The following is a 20,791-nucleotide window of genomic DNA, read 5'->3' on the forward strand; positions in this document are numbered from 1 at the left end:
TGTGTGTGTGTGTGTGTGTGTGTGTGTGTGTTATCACAAAGGCTCCATGTCATCTGTACGCCACCAGTCAATTACACTTTTAATTATTTAAACAGGTATTAAAGTAAGCTCTTAATGTATATACAGTGAGAGATATACACCTCTCCGTGTATATACACAGAGGGACATCTTGGTGTAGATACGCAGAAAAATAAACACCTCTCGATGTATATGCGGTGAGAGAGACCTCTCTAATCTTAGTTCAGGTGAAGGGCAGACTTGGGCACTTTCCAGCAACCAGCCACTAGGTCACTAGCTGTGCCTTGCAGGTAGTCACTCGCCTCAACACAGTGAAGCAGCAGCTCTGCTCTCAACTACTTATTCTTTCACTGTTACTGATGTCGAAAAGAAAATAAGAGGAAGTCGTGGAATAGCGTTTACGGTGGGAAGTGTTGATGGAAATGATTTAGTGAACTTATGTAGCTGATGGCTTAACCTTGAAGATGTTATCTCAGAGAGACCAGGAGCTGCTAAGGCAGCAGGAACAAGCTAATCAGAGGAAGGTCAGTAGTGGTAATGATTTTTTTTTTTAATTCGGCTTCCTACACCCAACACCGTAGCGCTGTATGGCTTTTGGGTTTAGCGCTTGGCTATGATTGTACTAATACACCCAACACCAACAACTACACCCACCATCCCCTACACCCACCATCCCCTACACCCACCATCCCCTACACCCACCATCCCCTACACCCACCATCCCCTACACCCACCAGCCCCTACCCCCCCCATCCCCTACACCCACCACCACCACCACCTCCACCTCCTTGCCCTACAACCACCATCTCCCCCTTCCTGCCCTACAACCACCACCTCCACCTCCCTGCCCTACAACCACCATCTCCACCTCCCTGCCCTACAACCACCACCTCCACCTCCCTGCCCTACAACCACCACCTCCACCTCCCTGCCCTACAACCACCACCTCCACCTCCCTGCCCTACAACCACCATCTCCACCTTCCTGCCCTACAACCACCACCTCCACCTCCCTGCCCTACAACCACCACCTCCACCTCCCTGCCCTACAACCACCACCTCCACCTCCCTGCCCTACAACCACCATCTCCACCTTCCTGCCCTACAACCACAATCTCCACCTCCCTGCCCTACAACCACCACCTCCACCTTCTTGCCCTACAACCACCATCTCCACCTTCCTGCCCTACAACCACCACCTCCACCTCCCTGCCCTACAACCACCATCTCCACCTCCCTGCCCTACAACCACCACCTCCACCTCCCTGCCCTACAACCACCATCTCCACCTCCCTGCCCTACAACCACCATCTCCACCTCCCTGCCCTACAACCACCATCTCCACCTCCCTGCCCTACAACCACCATCTCCACCTCCCTGCCCTACAACCACCACCTCCACCTCCCTGCCCTACAACCACCACCTCCACCTCCCTGCCCTACAACCACCATCTCCACCTCCCTGCCCTACAACCACCATCTCCACCTCCCTGCCCTACAACCACCATCTCCACCTCCCTGCCCTACAACCACCATCTCCACCTCCCTGCCCTACAACCACCACCTCCACCTCCCTGCCCTACAACCACCATCTCCACCTCCCTGCCCTACAACCACCATCTCCACCTCCCTGCCCTACAACCACCATCTCCACCTCCCTGCCCTACAACCACCACCTCCACCTCCCTGCCCTACAACCACCACCTCCACCTCCCTGCCCTACAACCACCATCTCCACCTCCCTGCCCTACAACCACCATCTCCACCTCCCTGCCCTACAACCACCATCTCCACCTCCCTGCCCTACAACCACCACCTCCACCTCCCTGCCCTACAACCACCATCTCCACCTCCCTGCTCTACAACCACCATCTCCACCTCCCTGCCCTACAACCACCATCTCCACCTCCCTGCCCTACAACCACCATCTCCACCTCCCTGCCCTACAACCACCACCTCCACCTCCCTGCCCTACAACCACCACCTCCACCTTCCTGCCCTACAACCACCATCTCCACCTCCCTGCCCTACAACCACCACCTCCACCTTCTTGCCCTACAACCACCATCTCCACCTTCCTGCCCTACAACCACCATCTCCACCTCCCTGCCCTACAACCACCACCTCCACCTCCCTGCCCTACAACCACCACCTCCACCTCCCTGCCCTACAACCACCACCTCCACCTCCCTGCCCTACAACCACCACCTCCACCTCCCTGCCCTACAACCACCATCTCCACCTCCCTGCCCTACAACCACCACCTCCACCTTCCTGCCCTACAACCACCACCTCCACCTCCCTGCCCTACAACCACCACCTCCACCTTCCTGCCCTACAACCACCATCTCCACCTCCCTGCCCTACAACCACCACCTCCACCTACTTGCCCTACAACCACCATCTCCACCTTCCTGCCCTACAACCACCATCTCCACCTCCCTGCCCTACAACCACCAACTCCACCTTCGTGCCCTACAACCACCATCTCCACCTCCCTGCCCTACAACCACCATCTCCACCTCCCTGCCCTACAACCACCATCTCCACCTCCCTGCCCTACAACCACCATCTCCACCTCCCTGCCCTACAACCACCACCTCCACCTCCCTGCCCTACAACCACCACCTCCACCTCCCTGCCCTACAACCACCACCTCCACCTCCCTGCCCTACAACCACCACCTCCACCTCCCTGCCCTACAACCACCACCTCCACCTCCCTGCCCTACAACCACCACCTCCACCTCCCTGCCCTACAACCACCACCTCCACCACCCAGCCATACAACCACCACCCCCACCACCCTGCCCTACAACCACCACCTCCACCTCCTTGCCCTACACCCACCACCTCCACCTCCTTGCCCTACAACCACCACCTCCACCTCCCTGCCCTACAACCACCACCTCCACCTCCCTGCCCTACAACCACCACCTCCACCTCCCTGCCCTACAACCACCACCTCCACCTCCCTGCCCTACAACCACCACCTCCACCTCCTTGCCCTACAACCACCACCTAAACCTCCCTGCCCTACAACCACCACCTCCACCTCCCTGCCCTACAACCACCACCTCCACCTCCCTGCCCTACAACCACCACCTCCACCTCCTTGCCCTACAACCACCACCTCCACCTCCACCTCCCTGCCCTACAACCACCACCTCCACCTCCTTGCCCTACAACCACCACCTCCACCTCCTTGCCCTACAACCACCACCACCACCTCCCTGCCCTACACCCACCACCTCCACCTCCTTGCCCTACAACCACCACCTCCACCTCCCTGCCCTACAACCACCACCTCCACCTCCTTGCCCTACAACCACCACCTCCACCTCCTTGCCCTACAACCACCACCTCCACCTCCTTGCCCTACAACCACCACCTCCACCTCCCTGCCCTACACCCACCACCTCCACCTCCCTGCCCTACAACCACCACCTCCACCTCCTTGCCCTACAACCACCACCTCCACCTCCTTGCCCTACAACCACCACCTCCACCTCCTTGCCCTACAACCACCACCTCCACCTCCTTGACCTACAACCACCACCTCCACCTCCCTGCCCTACAACCACCACCTCCACCTCCCTGCCCTACAACCACCACCTCCACCTCCCTGCCCTACAACCACCACCTCCACCTCCCTGCCCTACAACCACCACCTCCACCTCCCTGCCCTACAACCACCACCTCCACCTCCCTGCCCTACAACCACCACCTCCACCTCCTTGCCCTACAACCACCACCTCCACCTCCTTGCCCTACAACCACCACCTCCACCTCCCTGCCCTACAACCACCACCTCCACCTCCTTGCCCTACAACCACCACCTCCACCTCCTTGCCCTACAACCACCACCTCCACCTCCTTGCCCTACAACCACCACCTCCACCTCCCTGCCCTACAACCACCACCTCCACCTCCCTGCCCTACAACCACCACCTCCACCTCCCTGCCCTACAACCACCACCTCCACCTCCCTGCCCTACAACCACCACCTCCACCTCCTTGCCCTACAACCACCACCTCCACCTCCTTGCCCTACAACCACCACCTCCACCTCCCTGCCCTACAACCACCACCTCCACCTCCTTGCCCTACAACCACCACCTCCACCTCCTTGCCCTACAACCACCACCTCCACCTCCTTGCCCTACAACCACCACCTCCACCTCCCTGCCCTACAACCACCACCTCCACCTCCCTGCCCTACAACCACCACCTCCACCTCCCTGCCCTACAACCACCACCTCCACCTCCCTGCCCTACAACCACCATCTCCACCTCCCTGCCCTACAACCACCACCTCCACCTCCATGCCCTACAACCACCACCTCCACCTCCCTGCCCTACAACCACCACCTCCACCTCCCTGCCCTACAACCACCACCTCCACCTCCCTGCCCTACAACCACCACCTCCACCTCCCTGCCCAACAACCACCACCTCCACCTCCCTGCCCTACAACCACCACCTCCACCTTCCTGCCCTACAACCACCACCTCCACCTCCTTGCCCTACAACCACCACCTCCACCTTCCTGCCCTACAACCACCACCTCCACCTCCCTGCCCTACAACCACCATCTCCACCTCCCTGCCCTACAACCACCACCTCCACCTCCCTGCCCTACAACCACCACCTCCACCTCCCTGCCCTACAACCACCACCTCCACCTCCCTGCCCTACAACCACCACCTCCACCTCCCTGCCCTACAACCACCACCTCCACCTCCCTGCCCTACAACCACCACCTCCACCTCCCTGCCCTACAACCACCACCTCCACCTCCCTGCCCTACAACCACCACCTCCACCTCCCTGCCCTACAACCACAGAAGTGAACGATAAGTCTAATGATTCAGTGAGACGCCAACTTTTCGACTGGGAAGAAACAAGACGAAACTGTCATCCTGGTACCTCCTGAAATCTTGGTATCGCCTATCTTGGTACCACCTTATATCATCCTGGTATAACCTGATATCCTGATGCCACCTGATATAAACTGAATTCAGGATAAAGTAACCACAAGGTTCCTCTCCTCAGTGCGAGTTTTAAGGGAATTTACTACCTTTATATATTTTAGACAGGTATCCCATTGATCGAGTACCTACTGTGGAAAAAAGAGGTTCACTGGAATACTGAACAGACTGGTGCAGGGGTCGGAGCAGTGGCAGATGCAGTTTAATACGTAGAGACAAATGCAAAGTTCTAATGCATGGTGAAGAAAATAACCTTGACGTTTATGGTTAGCAGTAATTTAAAGCCAAGACAACAGTGAGTAAGTGTTCGCAATAAAACGAGTAGAATTCTTGACTTCATATCAAGAAATATAAATAACAGGAGTCCTCAGATTATCCAACTCTATATATCGTTGGTTAAGCCTCGGATTATGTTGCACGGTTGTGGTTACCGTATTACATAATGGATATAATTGCGCTGGAAAGTGTACAGTGAAGGATGACAAAGTTGTTGTTCTGTATCAGAAATCTTCCCTATGAGGATAGACTGAGGGCCCTGAATCTGCACTCTCTAGAAAGGTGTGGAATTAGACGGGGTATGATTGAGGTGTATAAATGGAAAACGGGAATAAAGGGGGTGTAAATCCGCTAAAAATATCTAACCAAGACAGGACTCGCAACAGTGGGTTCAAATTGGGAAAATTTAGATTTAGAAAGAATATAGGTTTGGTAATAGAGGAGTCGATGAGTGGAACAGTCTACCTAGTCCTAGTAGATGATTGAACCACGGACACTCGGTGCGTGAGGGGAGTGCGTTGCCAACTGAGCTACTCCTGACACTTGCAAGTGTTCCTTTTCTAGAATAGAACGTGTTTTCCTCCCATTTCCCAGGCATTGTATGACCCTTACAGGTTTAGTGCTTCTCACAAGTGGAATAATAATGCACTCGTACAAATCCATGAACAATATTTAATAAGAGTTTCTGCATCAGGCGGAAATGTTGGAGACAAATTTGCATGTGAGAGTGTGCGAGTGTTGAGTTACTGGAAGATATGTTTCGCCCACCAGAGTTTCTTCAGTCCAGTGACATATCCTCAGTGTCTTAATACACGTACCTGTCTTCCTTGTATACCTTCGTCATGTACCTTTCTCACATACTTGTCGGTGTTAATGATCAGGTTTCAGCCAGACTTGTGTTTGAGTGTTCGATGGCCTTGAGGTAAAAAAAAAAAACAGTAAAGTTCTAGGTCTCCGTGGAGCGCTAAAGAGCCTCAGATACATACAGAGCTTCGCTAACGTCATGCAATATATCATCTGGAAGTAAGATGGTGTGGATGGCACCTTGCTGTATGGCGTCAGTGTTGACCAATCCTCGCACTAGTTACGGTTTCCAAGACATGCACTAGTGGAACCAGATGACGATACGTAGCAGTTAGGTTGCTATTTTAATTATGCACCCCCATATCCTTCCTGTTAGTGGTCACCATATATCCTTCCTGTGAGTGATGGTCAAAAAATTACACAGGCACATTTACATGCTTTTATCCGGTTACAGTTGTAATGAGTTACTTACGCAGACGTGAATTAGGTCACACAAAAAAAATACAAAACAATATTACCATATTTTAACAAGGTAAGCTTGAATTTGCTAAAATATAAGGTAATATTTCTGTACCCTACGTCTAATTCAAAATAATTTCAACGTGTAAGAAAATCTGGAATACCAGGGAGATACTACCTGGGAGGTACTACCAGAGGGATACTACCAGGGAAGAGAGGGCACGTTAGCAGTCATCCCAGACTTCCTTATTGTGAATCAACTCGCCTTCACCCACACTCGCTTTAATTAACCACTAACCCATGCCACACATGGGTTAGTAAAATAGCCTCTTTTACCCATGGGTTAGTAAAGAAGCCTGCCTCTTACCCATAGGTTAATAAAGAACCCTGCCTCTTACCATAGGTTAATAAAGAAGCCTGCCTCTTACCCATGGGTTAGTAAAGAACCCTGCCTCTTACCCATGGGTTAGAAAAGAACCCTGCCTCTTACCATAGGTTAATAAAGAAGCCTGCCTCTTACCCATGGGTTAGTAAAGAACCCTGCCTCTTACCCATGGGTTAGTAAAGAACCCTGCCTCTTACCCATGGGTTAGTAAAGAAGCCTGCCTCTTACCCATAGGTTAATAAAGAACCCTGCCTCTTACCCATGGGATAATAAAGAACCCTGCCTCTTACCCATGGGTTAATAAAGAACCCTGCCTCTTACCCATGAGTTAATAAAGAACCCTGCCTCTTGCCCATGGGTTAATAAAAAACCCTGCCTCTTACCCATAGTTTAATAAAGAATCCAACCTCTTACCCATAGGTTAATAAAGAACCCTGCCTCTTACCCATGGGTTAATAAAGAACCCTGCCTCTTACCCATAGGTTAATAAAGAACACTGCCTCTTACCCATGGGTTAATAAAGAACCCTGCCTCTTACCCATGGGTTAGTAAAAAACTCTTACCCATACCTGGAGTATTCATGGAGAGGGTACCGGGGTCAATGCTCTAGCGGCCCGGTCTGAGACCAGGCCTCGTGGTGGATCAAGGTCTGATCAACCAGGCTGTTACTGCTGGCCGCGGTGAATGTCGAAGTGTAATTTCAGATGGCCCTCTAGTACCTCAATATAGAGGGCCACAGGATAAGGGAGCAATGTGGCAGACGTCGCAGACATATGGAACAGAAGGTAGGTTACTGAAGAATCCTCACGAGGACAGCGAGGCCTAGGCAGGAGCATGCAGGAGAGAGGGAGACCACTTCCCAGTAAAAGCAAGCCTCAGGGATGTATGATGTCACCATGGTTGCCCGCGTATTCACAGGCAGCCGCAAGACAAGCTAATGCTCGGGTGTTGGCAAGAGGTGTGTCATCACAAGATAAAGAATCTAACAAACTACGGCGTATACTGTCAGTGGCCCTGAAACCCCAACAGAAGAAGAAGAATCTAACAAAGTGGGAGTCGTCACAGATGCTCCTTACTGATGACACCGTGCCCCTGGGAGACCCTGAAGAGAAGCTGCAGAGGTTGGCGGAGGAGCCTGGCAGGGCATGTAAAAGAAAGAAATTAAAAGTGAACACAGAAAAGAGAAAGCTGATGAGGACAGCAAACAAAAAATCTAGGTATTGAAAGACTGGATATCAGATTGGAGGGAAGGAGCATGGAGAAAGCAAATGCATTCACACCTTTGGAAGTGGACTTATCAGCAGATAAGTCCATGAAGGACGAGTTGATGAGGGAAAAAAGTGAGTGGTGCACAGAGAAGTCTGTGGAGATAAAAAACATTATCCATAGAAACAAAGGGGAATGTGTTAGTAAAGAACCCTGTCACTTACCCACGGGTTGGTAAAGAAGCTTGTCTCTTACCCATGGGTTAGTAAACAACCCTGTCTCTTGCCCATGGATTAGTAAAGAAGCTTGTCTCTTACCCATGAGTTAGTAAAGAAGCTTGTCTCTTACCCATGGGTTAGTAAACAACCCTGTCTCTTGCCCATGGATTAGTAAAGAAGCTTGTCTCTTACCCATGGGTTAGTAAAGAAGCTTGTCTCTTACCCATGGGTTAGTAAACAACCCTGTCTCTTGCCCATGGATTAGTAAAGAAGCTTGTCTCTTACCCATGGGTTAGTAAAGAAGCTTGTCTCTTACCCATGGGTTAGTAAACAACCCTGTCTCTTGCCCATGGATTAGTAAAGAAGCTTGTCTCTTACCCATGGGTTAGTAAAGAAGCTTGTCTCTTACCCATGGGTTAGTAAAGAAGCTTGTCTCTTACCCATGGGTTAGTAAAGAAGCTTGTCTCTTACCCATGGGTTAGTAAAGAAGCTTGACTCTTACCCATGGGTTAGTGAAGAAGCTTGTCTCTTACCCATGGGTTAGTGAAGAAGCTTGTCTCTTACCCATGGGTTAGTAAAGAAGCTTATCTCTTACCCATGGGTTAGTAAACAACCCATCTCTTACCCATGGGTTAGTAAAGAAGCTTGTCTCTTACCCATGGGTTAGTAAAGAAGCTTGTCTCTTACCCATGGGCTAGTAAACAACCCTGTCTCTTACCAATGGGTTAGTAAACAACCCTGTCTCTTACCCATGGGTTAGTGAAGAAGCTTGTCTCATACCCATGGGTTAGTGAAGAAGCTTGTCTCTTACCCATGGGTTAGTGAAGAAGCTTGTCTCTTACCCATGGGTTAGTGAAGAAGCTTGTCTCTTACCCATGGGTTAGTGAAGAAGCTTGTCTCTTACCCATGGGTTAGTGAAGAAGCTTGTCTCTTACCCATGGGTTAGTGAAGAAGCTTGTCTCTTACCCATGGGTTAGTGAAGAAGCTTGTCTCTTACCCATGGGTTAGTGAAGAAGCTTGTCTCATACCCATGGGTTAGTGAAGAAGCTTGTCTCTTACCCATGGGTTAGTGAAGAAGCTTGTCTCTTACCCATGGGTTAGTGAAGAAGCTTGTCTCTTACCCATGGGTTAGTGAAGAAGCTTGTCTCTTACCCATGGGTTAGTGAAGAAGCTTCTCTTACCCATGGGTTAGTGAAGAAGCTTGTCTCTTACCCATGGGTTAGTGAAGAAGCTTGTCTCTTACCCATGGGTTAGTGAAGAAGCTTCTCTTACCCATGGGTTAGTGAAGAAGCTTGTCTCTTACCCATGGGTTAGTGAAGAAGCTTGTCTCTTACCCATGGGTTAGTGAAGAAGCTTGTCTCTTACCCATGGGTTAGTGAAGAAGCTTGTCTCTTACCCATGGGTTAGTGAAGAAGCTTCTCTTACCCATGGGTTAGTGAAGAAGCTTGTCTCTTACCCATGGGTTAGTGAAGAAGCTTGTCTCTTACCCATGGGTTAGTGAAGAAGCTTCTCTTACCCATGGGTTAGTGAAGAAGCTTGTCTCTTACCCATGGGTTAGTGAAGAAGCTTGTCTCATACCCATGGGTTAGTGAAGAAGCTTGTCTCTTACCCATGGGTTAGTGAAGAAGCTTGTCTCTTACCCATGGGTTAGTGAAGAAGCTTTTCTCTTACCCATGGGTTAGTGAAGAAGCTTGTCTCTTACCCATGGGTTAGTGAAGGAGCTTCTCTTACCCATGGGTTAGTGAAGAAGCTTGTCTCTTACCCATGGGTTAGTGAAGAAGCTTGTCTCTTACCCATGGGTTAGCGAAGAAGCTTCTCTTACCCATGGGTTAGTGAAGAAGCTTGTCTCTTACCCATGGGTTAGTGAAGAAGCTTGTCTCTTACCCATGGGTTAGTAAAGAAGCTTGTCTCTTACCCATGGGTTAGTGAAGAAGCTTGTCTCTTACCCATGGGTTAGTGAAGAAGCTTGTCTCTTACCCATGGGTTAGTAAAGAAGCTTGTCTCTTACCCATGGGTTAGTAAAGAAGCTTGTCTCTTACCCATGGGTTAGTAAAGAAGCTTGTCTCTTACCCATGGGTTAGTAAAGAAGCTTGTCTCTTACCCATGGGTTAGTAAAGAAGCTTGTCTCTTACTCAATGGAAAGAAGTCACTTTGGCTTTTTTTTGGGTTATCCTGGATAATTTACACATGTTACCATGTATGATAATTGTACTTAGGTGTACCTGTACCTAAGTAAAGTTAATTACCTGATTATCATAGAATCTGACCTGCAGTTAAGCAGCCTCCCCGTGACAGAAGCATTTACCTGGAGTATACCTGGAATATACCTGGAGGGTGTTTCAGGGGTCACTACCCCCATGGCCCAGTGCATAACCAAGCCTCGCAGTGAATAAGGGCCTTATCAACCAGGCTGTTACTGCTGGCCGCATGCAAAGAATTGACAATGCTTTCCCCTGATCACCTCCCATTATCTTATGTTCTATAACCTCTAACAGTTTAACTCTCATAAATATAATAATAATGAGCCGCTGACACACTTCTGCCTCGCTTCAAAATTTCCCTTCCTATCTGTTGCTATTCTTGCAACATTGCCCAGCTCCTGACGATGCACGAGAGTGCGAAAGATTTAGAGCTAAAGATTTCCATCCCCATGTGGTTTGTTCTGCATAATACATTTCCTCTGAATGAATCCATGGGAGAAAGTGTATAATATATACAAAATTTGATGTGTGTATGATAATTGTACCTATGTGTACTTGTGCCTAAATAAACTTACTAAACCAGCAGCCATAGCGGAAGTTAATGGTGTGAAGGTATGTACCATCTTCTGGATGGTAAAGTAATGTACCACTTGGTGGTTGACAGTGTAGAAGTCAGCTGGTACCCAGGTGGCTGACACTGTCAGCTGGGGTATGTTACTCCATCATTTAGTGGGAGGTAAGAGGTAACTCATCCTCTCTGCTCTTCAAGAAAGATGCCTCAGTGATACTGGAGGACTCTTGATCCAAGGACCTGGAGATACTACCCCTTTTCTTGGATCAAACACGATTACCTTTCATTTTTCCAGGTCACTGTATAACTCTTGTGGGCCTAACGCTTCCTCAAGATAACTATAACAAGCATCTTGCATGGCATTTAACTTGAGGTTAAATGCTCATGTACAGTACCATTGACCTAGCCTGCAGACTCATATACATCACCACTGACCTAGTCCGGAGACTCCTGTTAGCCAGACTTGAGTCCTGGAGGAGGAGAGTACAGGGCTTGCACTCGAAAGGAGGGGTGGGAATGTCGCATTTCCAAGGGACATTTGAATTGCGATACATATACCTGGAGTATACCTAGAGAGGGTTTCAGGGGTCAATGCCCCCGTGGTCCCGGTCTGTGACCAGGCCTCTCCAAGTACTATTGGCAAGACAGCTATTGAATGAATAATGGTGATTTTTTTTCTTTTTGAGATGTGGTGTGAGATGATTGGTGTGGTAAAAAAATAAGTTAAAATAATGCTCTAGTCAGGAATTAAAGATTTTTATTTTTTTCTTCTCCACAGAAAGTCAAGTACCCGCGCTCTGTTGCTTTTATCATTGGCACGGAGTTCTGCGAGAGATTTTCTTACTATGGCATGAAAGGTAAGTTGACCTCTTGAGTATTTAGAATATTCTGGCAAAGGGTACTTTATCCAATGAACTGAAACTACTTCCCTTCCTTGCAACTAACCTGACTGCCTCGCATTCCCAAGCATTCTATGACTTTTATATAGTAGATAAATATAATATTCTGGTCTCAAGAAAATACACTGAAATTCTTTGATATTGATTAGTTTAGTTCAGTGTAAATAACATGAACGTTATGTTAACATAGAGAGGCGGTACTTAGCAGTTTCTAGTTTTAAGCTACAATATTTTAAAGTTACAGAAAGGGAGAGTGATGTCTTGTATGAAAATAATTAATTTTACCTCTCCCCTAGTACTTATATCTTATTTTATTGTAAATACTTTCACATAGTTAAGATACATACCTGTTTTTAACTTTTAAATATAAATAATTATCACAAGGATCCCAATGGAAATAAGTCACTGACTTTTTTTGGGGGGTTATCCTAGGTTGCTACACATATGTATGACATTCAATGTAATTGTGTATACTTGAATAAACTTACTCATAAAATCGATGCAAAAAAAAAAAAAAACACGGGAGGAGTTGAAAGACTAAGTTTATTCAAGTATACACAAACACAGTTACATAGATTATCATACATAGCAGCATATGTGTAGAGAACCTGGGATAACCCCAAAAAAAGTCAGTGACTTATTTCCATTGAGGTCCTTTAGACAGTTGTCTTTCAACTCCCCCCATGATTGTTTTGCATCTCTTGTTAATAAAAGCTGTCAAACATAAAATATTGAGCGATATTCTCCTTTACAGCAATCTTGACGTTATACCTTCACAATGAACTCAGATATTCAGAAGATGACTCGACCGTCATATACCACGTTTGGTCAATGCTCTGCTATTTTACGCCCATCTTGGGAGCCATCATTGCTGACACTTTCCTTGGGCGTTTCAGGTTAGCAATCTCCATTTTCTTCATAATTTTTTTTTACAGAGGCCATGTTAACTGTAGTTTTAGGCAAATCTTAAACTAGATACAGTAAGTTTTCAAATTAAGCTTTATTTTATTATTATTATTATTATCACACTGGCCGATTCCCACCAAGGCAGGGTGGCCCGAAAAAGAAAAACTTTCACCATCATTCACTCCATCACCGTCTTGCCAGAAGGGTGCTTTACACTACAGTTTTTAAACTGCAACATTAACACCCCTCCTTCAGAGTGCAGGCACTGTACTTCCCATCTCCAGGACTCAAGTCCGGCCTGCCGGTTTCCCTGAACCCCTTCATAAATGTTACTTTGCTCACACTCCAACAGCACGTCAAGTATTAAAAACCATTTGTCTCCATTCACTCCTATCAAACACGCTCACGCATGCCTGCTGGAAGTCCAAGCCCCTCGCACACAAAACCTCCTTTACCCCCTCTCTCCAACCTTTCCTAGGCCGACCCCTACCCCGCCTTCCTTCCACTACAGACTGATACACTCTTGAAGTCATTCTGTTTCGCTCCATTCTCTCTACATGTCCAAACCACCTCAACAACCCTTCCTCAGCCCTCTGGACAACAATTTTGGTAATCCCGCACCTCCTCCTAACTTCCAAACTACGAATTCTCTGCATTATATTCACACCACACATTGCCCTCAGACATGACATCTCCATTGCCTCCAGCCTTCTCCTCGCTGCAACATTCATCACCCATGCTTCACACCCATATAAGAGCGTTGGTAAAACTATACTCTCATACATTCCCCTCTTTGCCTCCAAGGACAAAGTTCTTAGTCTCCACAGACTCCTAAGTGCACCACTCACTCTTTTCCCCTCATCAATTCTATGATTCACCTCATCTTTCATAGACCCATCCGCTGACACGTCCACTCCCATATATCTGAATACATTCACCTCCTCCATACTCTCTCCCTCCAATCTGATATTCAATCTTTCATCACCTAATCTTTTTGTTATCCTCATAACCTTACTCTTTCCTGTATTCACCTTTAATTTTCTTCTTTTGCACACCCTACCAAATTCATTCACCAATCTCTGCAACTTCTCTTCAGAATCTCCCAAGAGCACAGTGTCATCAGCAAAGAGCAGCTGTGACAACTCCCACTTTGTGTGTGATTCTTTATCTTTTAACTCCACGCCTCTTGCCAAGACCCTCACATTTACTTCTCTTACAACCCCATCTATAAATATATTAAACAACCACGGTGACATCACACATCCTTGTCTAAGGCCTACTTTTACTGGGAAATAATTTCCCTCTTTCCTACATACTCTAACTTGAGCCTCACTATCCTCGTAAAAACTCTTCACTGCTTTCAGTAACCTACCTCCTACACCATACACTTGCAACATCTGCTTTAAGCTTTATATAATAAATATTAATTGTTGCAGCAATTAGTAATATTACAAAAATTACCTATTTATATTGAGGAAATTAAATATACACTTAGGGTGCTTACTTATAACATTTTTATTTATATGGAATCACAACACTTACTTTATGGTTCACTTTGAGGACCATGGTTCAATCCCCGGTACGAGTGGAACCATTAGGACGTGGACCCTTTAAGACACCTTCTGTCCCTGTTCACCTAGCAGTAAAACAGGCACCTGGGTGTTAATCGACTGGTGTGGGTTGCATCCTAGGGACAAAATTAACTTTAGCTGCCCGAAATGTTCTGCATAACAAGGGACTTTCTATACAGTAGTATGTCATTGATGTCAGTGAGAATTATATACCTTGAACATGTACTTGTAGAAATAAAGATATTTATTTATTATTATTACGTATTTATATTATGATGTGACCCATTCCTGCTGGCTAATGCCCTGATACAAACTGCTTGGTGAGACTGCTCTATATGTGGGTTGAGCACACTACCACAGATGTTACGATATATATACATTAGGTACAGAAACCTGTAGCTTATTCATAATAATAATAATCTTTATTTCTACAAGTACATGTACATGGTATACAGGCCTAGCTGACAACAATGACATACTACTACGTATATAGAAAGCCCCTTGGTATGCTGAGCATTTCCCACAAATTAGGTCAGTTTTATCCCAGGATGCAACCCACACCAGTTGACTAACACTCGGGTACCTTACTGACAGATGAACTGGGACAGCAGGTGTCTTAAGGAAACACGTCCTAATGTTTCCACCCCGAGAATCGACCCCCAGACCTCAGTATGCGAGCTGAGTGTCCTACGAAGACTGAGGGACCCCAGTGGAAATAAGACAGTCCTCGATGATACATTGACTTTCTTGGGTTATCCTGGGTGGCTAAACACCGAGTTAAATATCCGAACAAATCTTATTTTAATCATATCCCATGCTGAAGTGAAACTGTCCATGCAATCACCCCTCTGGTTATAACCTGGTTGATCCAGGGATTCTGGATCAATACCCCTGGCTTGGGCATGTTTCCTTACACCTGCTGCCACTGCTCACCTAGCAGTAAGTAGGTACCTGGGTGTTAGTTGACTGGTGTGTGTTGCATCCTGGTGGACAAGATTAGCCTAAGTTGCCCAGAATGTTCTGCATAAACCAGGGATTTCTATTTAATATGTCAACCATGTCAGCTAGGTGTGTATTAATTGTATGCACTTTTTAGAAATAAAGATTTATTATTATTATTATTATTATTATTATTATTAACAACACAACCATAGCAATTGTAATGGCTTTTTCTTGACATTTAGCCAATCGTCTTTTCGTAACTGTGTAACCTTATGAAATAATTGTTTAGTAGTTATAAGTTAATTTTAAGGCTGCCCAAAATACTCTGCATAACAAGGGATTTTCCATTTAGTCTGTCAAACATCTTGACTATTCCTTTATCCTTTGCATACTGTACTTTATTTCCATAAAGATTTTGAATTTTTGAATTTTGAAGTAATAGTGTAATATTTTCCTAACTCAAATTGCATTTTTTCAGGACAATTTTCTACATCTCCATTGTGTATGTGCTGGGAAATGCAGTTCTCTCTGTGTCAGCCGTTCCTCCTGTTTTCCCGGAGCTCAGTACAAAGATGTAAGTACATTGTTAGATACAAACATCATTGTTTAAGCTTTTTGTCATTCTTATTCTCAAGCAAATTTTGGCCACTTTCTAATACTCCATGCATATTTTTCACACTAAGACAACCCAGAAAACTAGTGCCTGCAGCTTCCATTATATAAAAGCTTATTTAGTATATTAGCACTGTTACATTATTATTATTATTATTATTATTATTATCATTACTACTATAGATTTAAAAACAGACAATCTTTGACCCCAGACACTTACTGTGTTGTCTCTCATTGTACTTGCGGTGCCCCTGCTTTCCACTGGGGAAATGTTGCATCTCCTGCCGAGTCTTTTGCTTTCATAGCGAGTGATTTTTGTGTGCAAGTTTGGTACTAATCCGTCTAGGATTTTCCCAGTGTATAAAACTCTTGTGTTCCAGACAAACTGAAGCCTTATCATACTTATGGGAAAAATAGGGTTAGCAGTAGTTCCTGAGAATCATCGTGGGCTTGGCCCCACTATCCAAATTTTCCTAGCCAAACAACATGGTAGTTACGTTCTTTTTTAGGTAAAACCCTGGAGAACTCACATCTTATAAAAATAAAAGTGAATATGTAATTGTAGTTCATTGTTGTGATGTATTATGTTGTTTTTACTGCTTAAGGCTACAAATGTAACTGAAATAATAGTATTTCTTACCTTAAATTGTGGGTGCTGGTGTATGTGGATGATTGTGAAGAGAGTGGAGAGTTATGCTGTGGTCCTACTGGGCTGAGGTGGATGGTAGAGGTTCTGGTACTGAAGTTGATGGTTGAACTGGAGTGTCTAAGTCATTCAGTCAATCAAGTCATTCAGTAAGTCAGTCAAATCATTCAGTAAGTCAGTCAATTCATTCAGTAAGTCAGTCAAGTCGTTCAGTAAGTTCAGTCAAGTCATTCAGTAAGTCAGTCAAGTCGTTCAGTAAGTCAGTCAATTCATTCAGTAAGTCAGTCAATTCATTCAGTAAGTCAGTCAATTCATTCAGTAAGTCAGTCAAGTCATTCACTAAGTCAGTCAAGTCATTCACTAAGTCAGTCAAGTCATTCACTAAGTCAGTCAAGTCATTCACTAAGTCAGTCAAGTCATTCACTAAGTCAGTCAAGTCATTCACTAAGTCAGTCAAGTCATTCAGTAAGACAGTAAGGTCATTTAGTAAGTCAGTCAAATCATTCAGTAAGTCAGTCATTCAGTCAGTCACACAAACTTATGTTTGCCTCTTTTTTATGTATACAAAGTAACACTTCATTATGGCCACAGGATGTATTGTCTGATATCTTTGTTTCCTTCGTTAATTCTAAGACTTAAACACTTACACCTTTTCTTGCCACTTTGAGCAACACTGGTATGCCTACTGAGTGTCATGATTGCTTGGCAGATACAAGATATAACAATTAAAAGATCAAAACACAATTCACAATCACAAGCTTGTGTGTGTGTGTGTGTGTGTGTGTGTGTGTGTGTGTGTGTACACTCACCTAATTGTGGACACGATGAAGTACAAATGGTGGGGTGGTGTCGGGGAGTGGCTGGGGATGGCATGGACCGGGCCACAGGGGCGTTGATCCCCGGAATAACCTCCAGGTAACCCCCCCACAGATCCACAACAAGGCAGCCGCTTGAGGAAAAGGGAAGTTTTTTTCCTTCCCGCAAACTGAACCGTGTTAAATTCATCTTACGACGTGTTACATAAAATTGTCCCAAAATTCTTCAGTAGTGCTATATCCAAATCGTGCTAAATAAACTCGTGCTAAATAACGGTCTACTGTACATTGTTGTGGTCTCTGAAAGTGAGATCCTCTGACATTATCACTCCCAGGCCCTTCACTTTTTTGCTTTATTGTATGATTAGAATTTGTCGTATACCCTGATAGTTATAATTTCCTTGAGTTTTCCATATCTGAGTAGTTGAAATTTCTCTTCATTGAACTTCATATTGTTTTGAGTGGCCCATTTGAAGATTTGGTTGATGTCTGCTTGGAGTCTTGCGGTATCTTCAATGGAGGTAACTTCCACGGCAATCCGGGTGTCATCCATAAAGGAAGACACAGAGCTATGGCTTACATCTATGTCAGATATGAGGATAAGGAATAGAATGGGAGCGAGTTCTGTGCCTTGTGGAACAGAGCATTTCACAGTAGCTGCCTCAGACTTTACTCTGTTTACTATTACTCTGTGTTCTATTTGTCAGGAAGTTATAGATCTATCTACCAACTTTTCATGTTATTCCTTTATATTATTATTATAATCAAAAAGAAGCGCTAAGCCACAAGGACTATACAGCGCTGCAGGGCAGGAAGGAAGCGAGGGCATCAGGTGGCAAAAGGGAGATGGATGAGTAATAGGTTACGGATAACAGCGGGGCAGTGGATGGTGAAAGGGTAAAGGGCAGCAAGAGACTGAACTAGAAAGGGCTGAGGGGAGTGCGAAAAGTATCATCAGAGTTTGTGGAGTAAATCAGTCGTTGTCAAGAAGTCAATGAGAGAGTCAGGATTAAAGGAGGGTCCATCAGCAAGAAGGGAAGGTAAAGAGAGAGTAGTAGAACGAAGACGACGTTGGAGGTAAATTCTGCGTGCTCGTTGATAGAGAGGGCAGTCTAACAGAATGTGGCTAATCGATACTGGAACTTGACACTGCTCACAGAGAGGAACAGGGTGCCTCTCCATGAGATACCCATGAGTAAGACGAGTGTGGCCAATGCGAAGGCGGGAGAGAGTGGTCTCCCAACCTCGGCACTGATGACAAGAAGACGGCCAGTAACCTATGCTCGGTTTAATAGAATGAAGTTTGTTACCGAGCAGAGTTGACCAACGTTGTTGCCAACGGGTGCGAAGGTGGGTAGCTATTGCAGCAAAATAGTCCAGAAATGGAACACCTCGATAGGAAATTGGTAGGTCATGTACTGCTGACCGCGCAGCAGTGTCTGCCTGTTCATTGCCCTGTACGTCGACATGACCAGGGACCCAACAAAAAACAATATCTTTATGTTTGGTAGAGATACGGCGTAGCCAAAGTTGGATACGGAGAACTAGGGGATGAGATGTATCAAATTTTCGTATAGCCTGTAGAGCACTAAGGGAGTCTGAGACTACTACAAATGATGACACAGGCATAGATGCGATACGAATAAGTGCTGCAAGAATGGCATACAGTTCAGCAGTAAAAATGCTAGCTGAAGATAGTAAATGCCCCCGCACGACGCTGTCCGGAAACACTGCTGCGAATCCGACGCCGTCTGAAGACTTAGAGCCATCTGTGTACACAGCGGTGGCATGAGAATGGGAGTGGAAGTGATCAAGAAAAAGAGAGCGGGAAGCCACCGTAGGCAGTTGAGCTTTCGAGCAAGGGAGTGAGAAAGAACAGACCCGAACAGCTGGAACTTCCCAGGGGGGTAGGGAAAAGTGAGATGCTACATGAACATATAAAGGTGGTAACTGAAGGGAAGACAAGAGTGAATGTAGGCGAAGAGAAAAGGGACGGAGCAAACAGGGGCGGCGAACGAATAAAGAATGTCTACTAATATCGGTGACCATTCTATAAATGGAAGGATTGTGTAGATCGTGAGAGCGTACATAGTAGCGAAGGCAATGGGCATCACGGCGATCAGACAAGGATGGAACATTCGCTTCTGTATAGAGGCTCTCAACAGGGGAAGAGCGAAAAGCACCAAGGCACAAACGTAATCCTTGGTGATGGATAGAGTTAAGGCTAGAGAGAGTAGCAGGAGAGGCCGCGGAATAAATCTGGTCACCATAATCGAGTTTCGATAAAACGAGGGCTGAATGTAGGCGAAGCAGAGTTCGACGATCAGCTCCCCAGGAAAGATGAGCAAGGGTTTTAAGAAGGTTTAGCCGGCTGTGACAAGTTGCCTTCAGAGAGGTTATGTGAGGTTTCCAGGATAACCGACGGTCAAAGAGAAGGCCTAGAAACCTGACTGTATCACGTTCGGGGATACGGGAGCCATAGAGATACAAAGGATGATCGGAGATAACAGAGCGTCTAGTGAAAGTAATTTGGTGAGTTTTGGTACTTGAAAATTTAAACCCATGCGTGGTGGCCCAAGTGGAAACACGGTCGACCGCATGCTGGAGAGAAACTGCAATAAGATGACAGTCAGCGCCTGCACAAGCAATAGCGAAGTCATCAACATAGAGTGATGACCAAATATTGGGTGGAAGAACAGAGGCCAAATCATTTATAGCAAGGAGAAAAAGTGTTGTGCTTAGAACACATCCCTGAGGGACACCTTCAGCTTGGACGAAGTCCGGGGAAAGAACATTATTGACTCGAACACGGAAATGTCTGTCAGTTAAAAAGTTCTTAAGGAAGGATGGTAGATTGCCTCGGAGGCCTAAGGAATGGGCCTGGGCCAAAATATTATACCTCCAAGTTGTGTCATATGCCTTCTCAAGGTCAAAAAATATGGCAATAACTGAGTGATTATTCGCAAAGGCATTACGAACATACGTATCCAAGCGTAGTAAGGGGTCTATGGTAGAACGACCCTTACGAAAGCCATATTGACTAGCGGAGAGACTGTTGTGTGTCTCTAAATACCACATTAAACGTCGATTTACGAGACGTTCCATCACTTTGCAAACTGCACTAGTAAGAGCGATGGGGCGATAGTGGGAGGCATCATGTCCTGTAGTACCCGGTTTGCGGAAAGGGAGAACAATGGCAGATTTCCACAGCTGGGGAAGAACTCCTTGTGCCCAAATAAGATTGAAGAGGTGTAAGAGGACTACAAGGGCTGACC

At 46.3% G+C, this 20,791-nt stretch overlaps 1 protein-coding gene across 1 annotated transcript in view; it reads left to right on the top strand.

The window, feature by feature from the left end:
- Positions 1–290: 290 nt before the first annotated feature.
- Positions 291–20,791, top strand: part of LOC128697023 (peptide transporter family 1-like) — a gene marked incomplete at its 3' end in the record, with an annotated part of 72,389 nt that continues 51,888 nt past the window's right edge. The window contains 5 exon segments of the mRNA XM_070095072.1: positions 291–542; positions 11,904–11,982; positions 12,779–12,920; positions 15,922–16,017; positions 17,979–18,102. Coding sequence (XP_069951173.1) covers positions 483–542; positions 11,904–11,982; positions 12,779–12,920; positions 15,922–16,017; positions 17,979–18,102 — 501 coding nt within the window.

The sequence above is a fragment of the Cherax quadricarinatus genome, chromosome 49 (assembly GCF_038502225.1).
Source record: "Cherax quadricarinatus isolate ZL_2023a chromosome 49, ASM3850222v1, whole genome shotgun sequence".
Classification (NCBI taxonomy): domain Eukaryota; kingdom Metazoa; phylum Arthropoda; class Malacostraca; order Decapoda; family Parastacidae; genus Cherax; species Cherax quadricarinatus.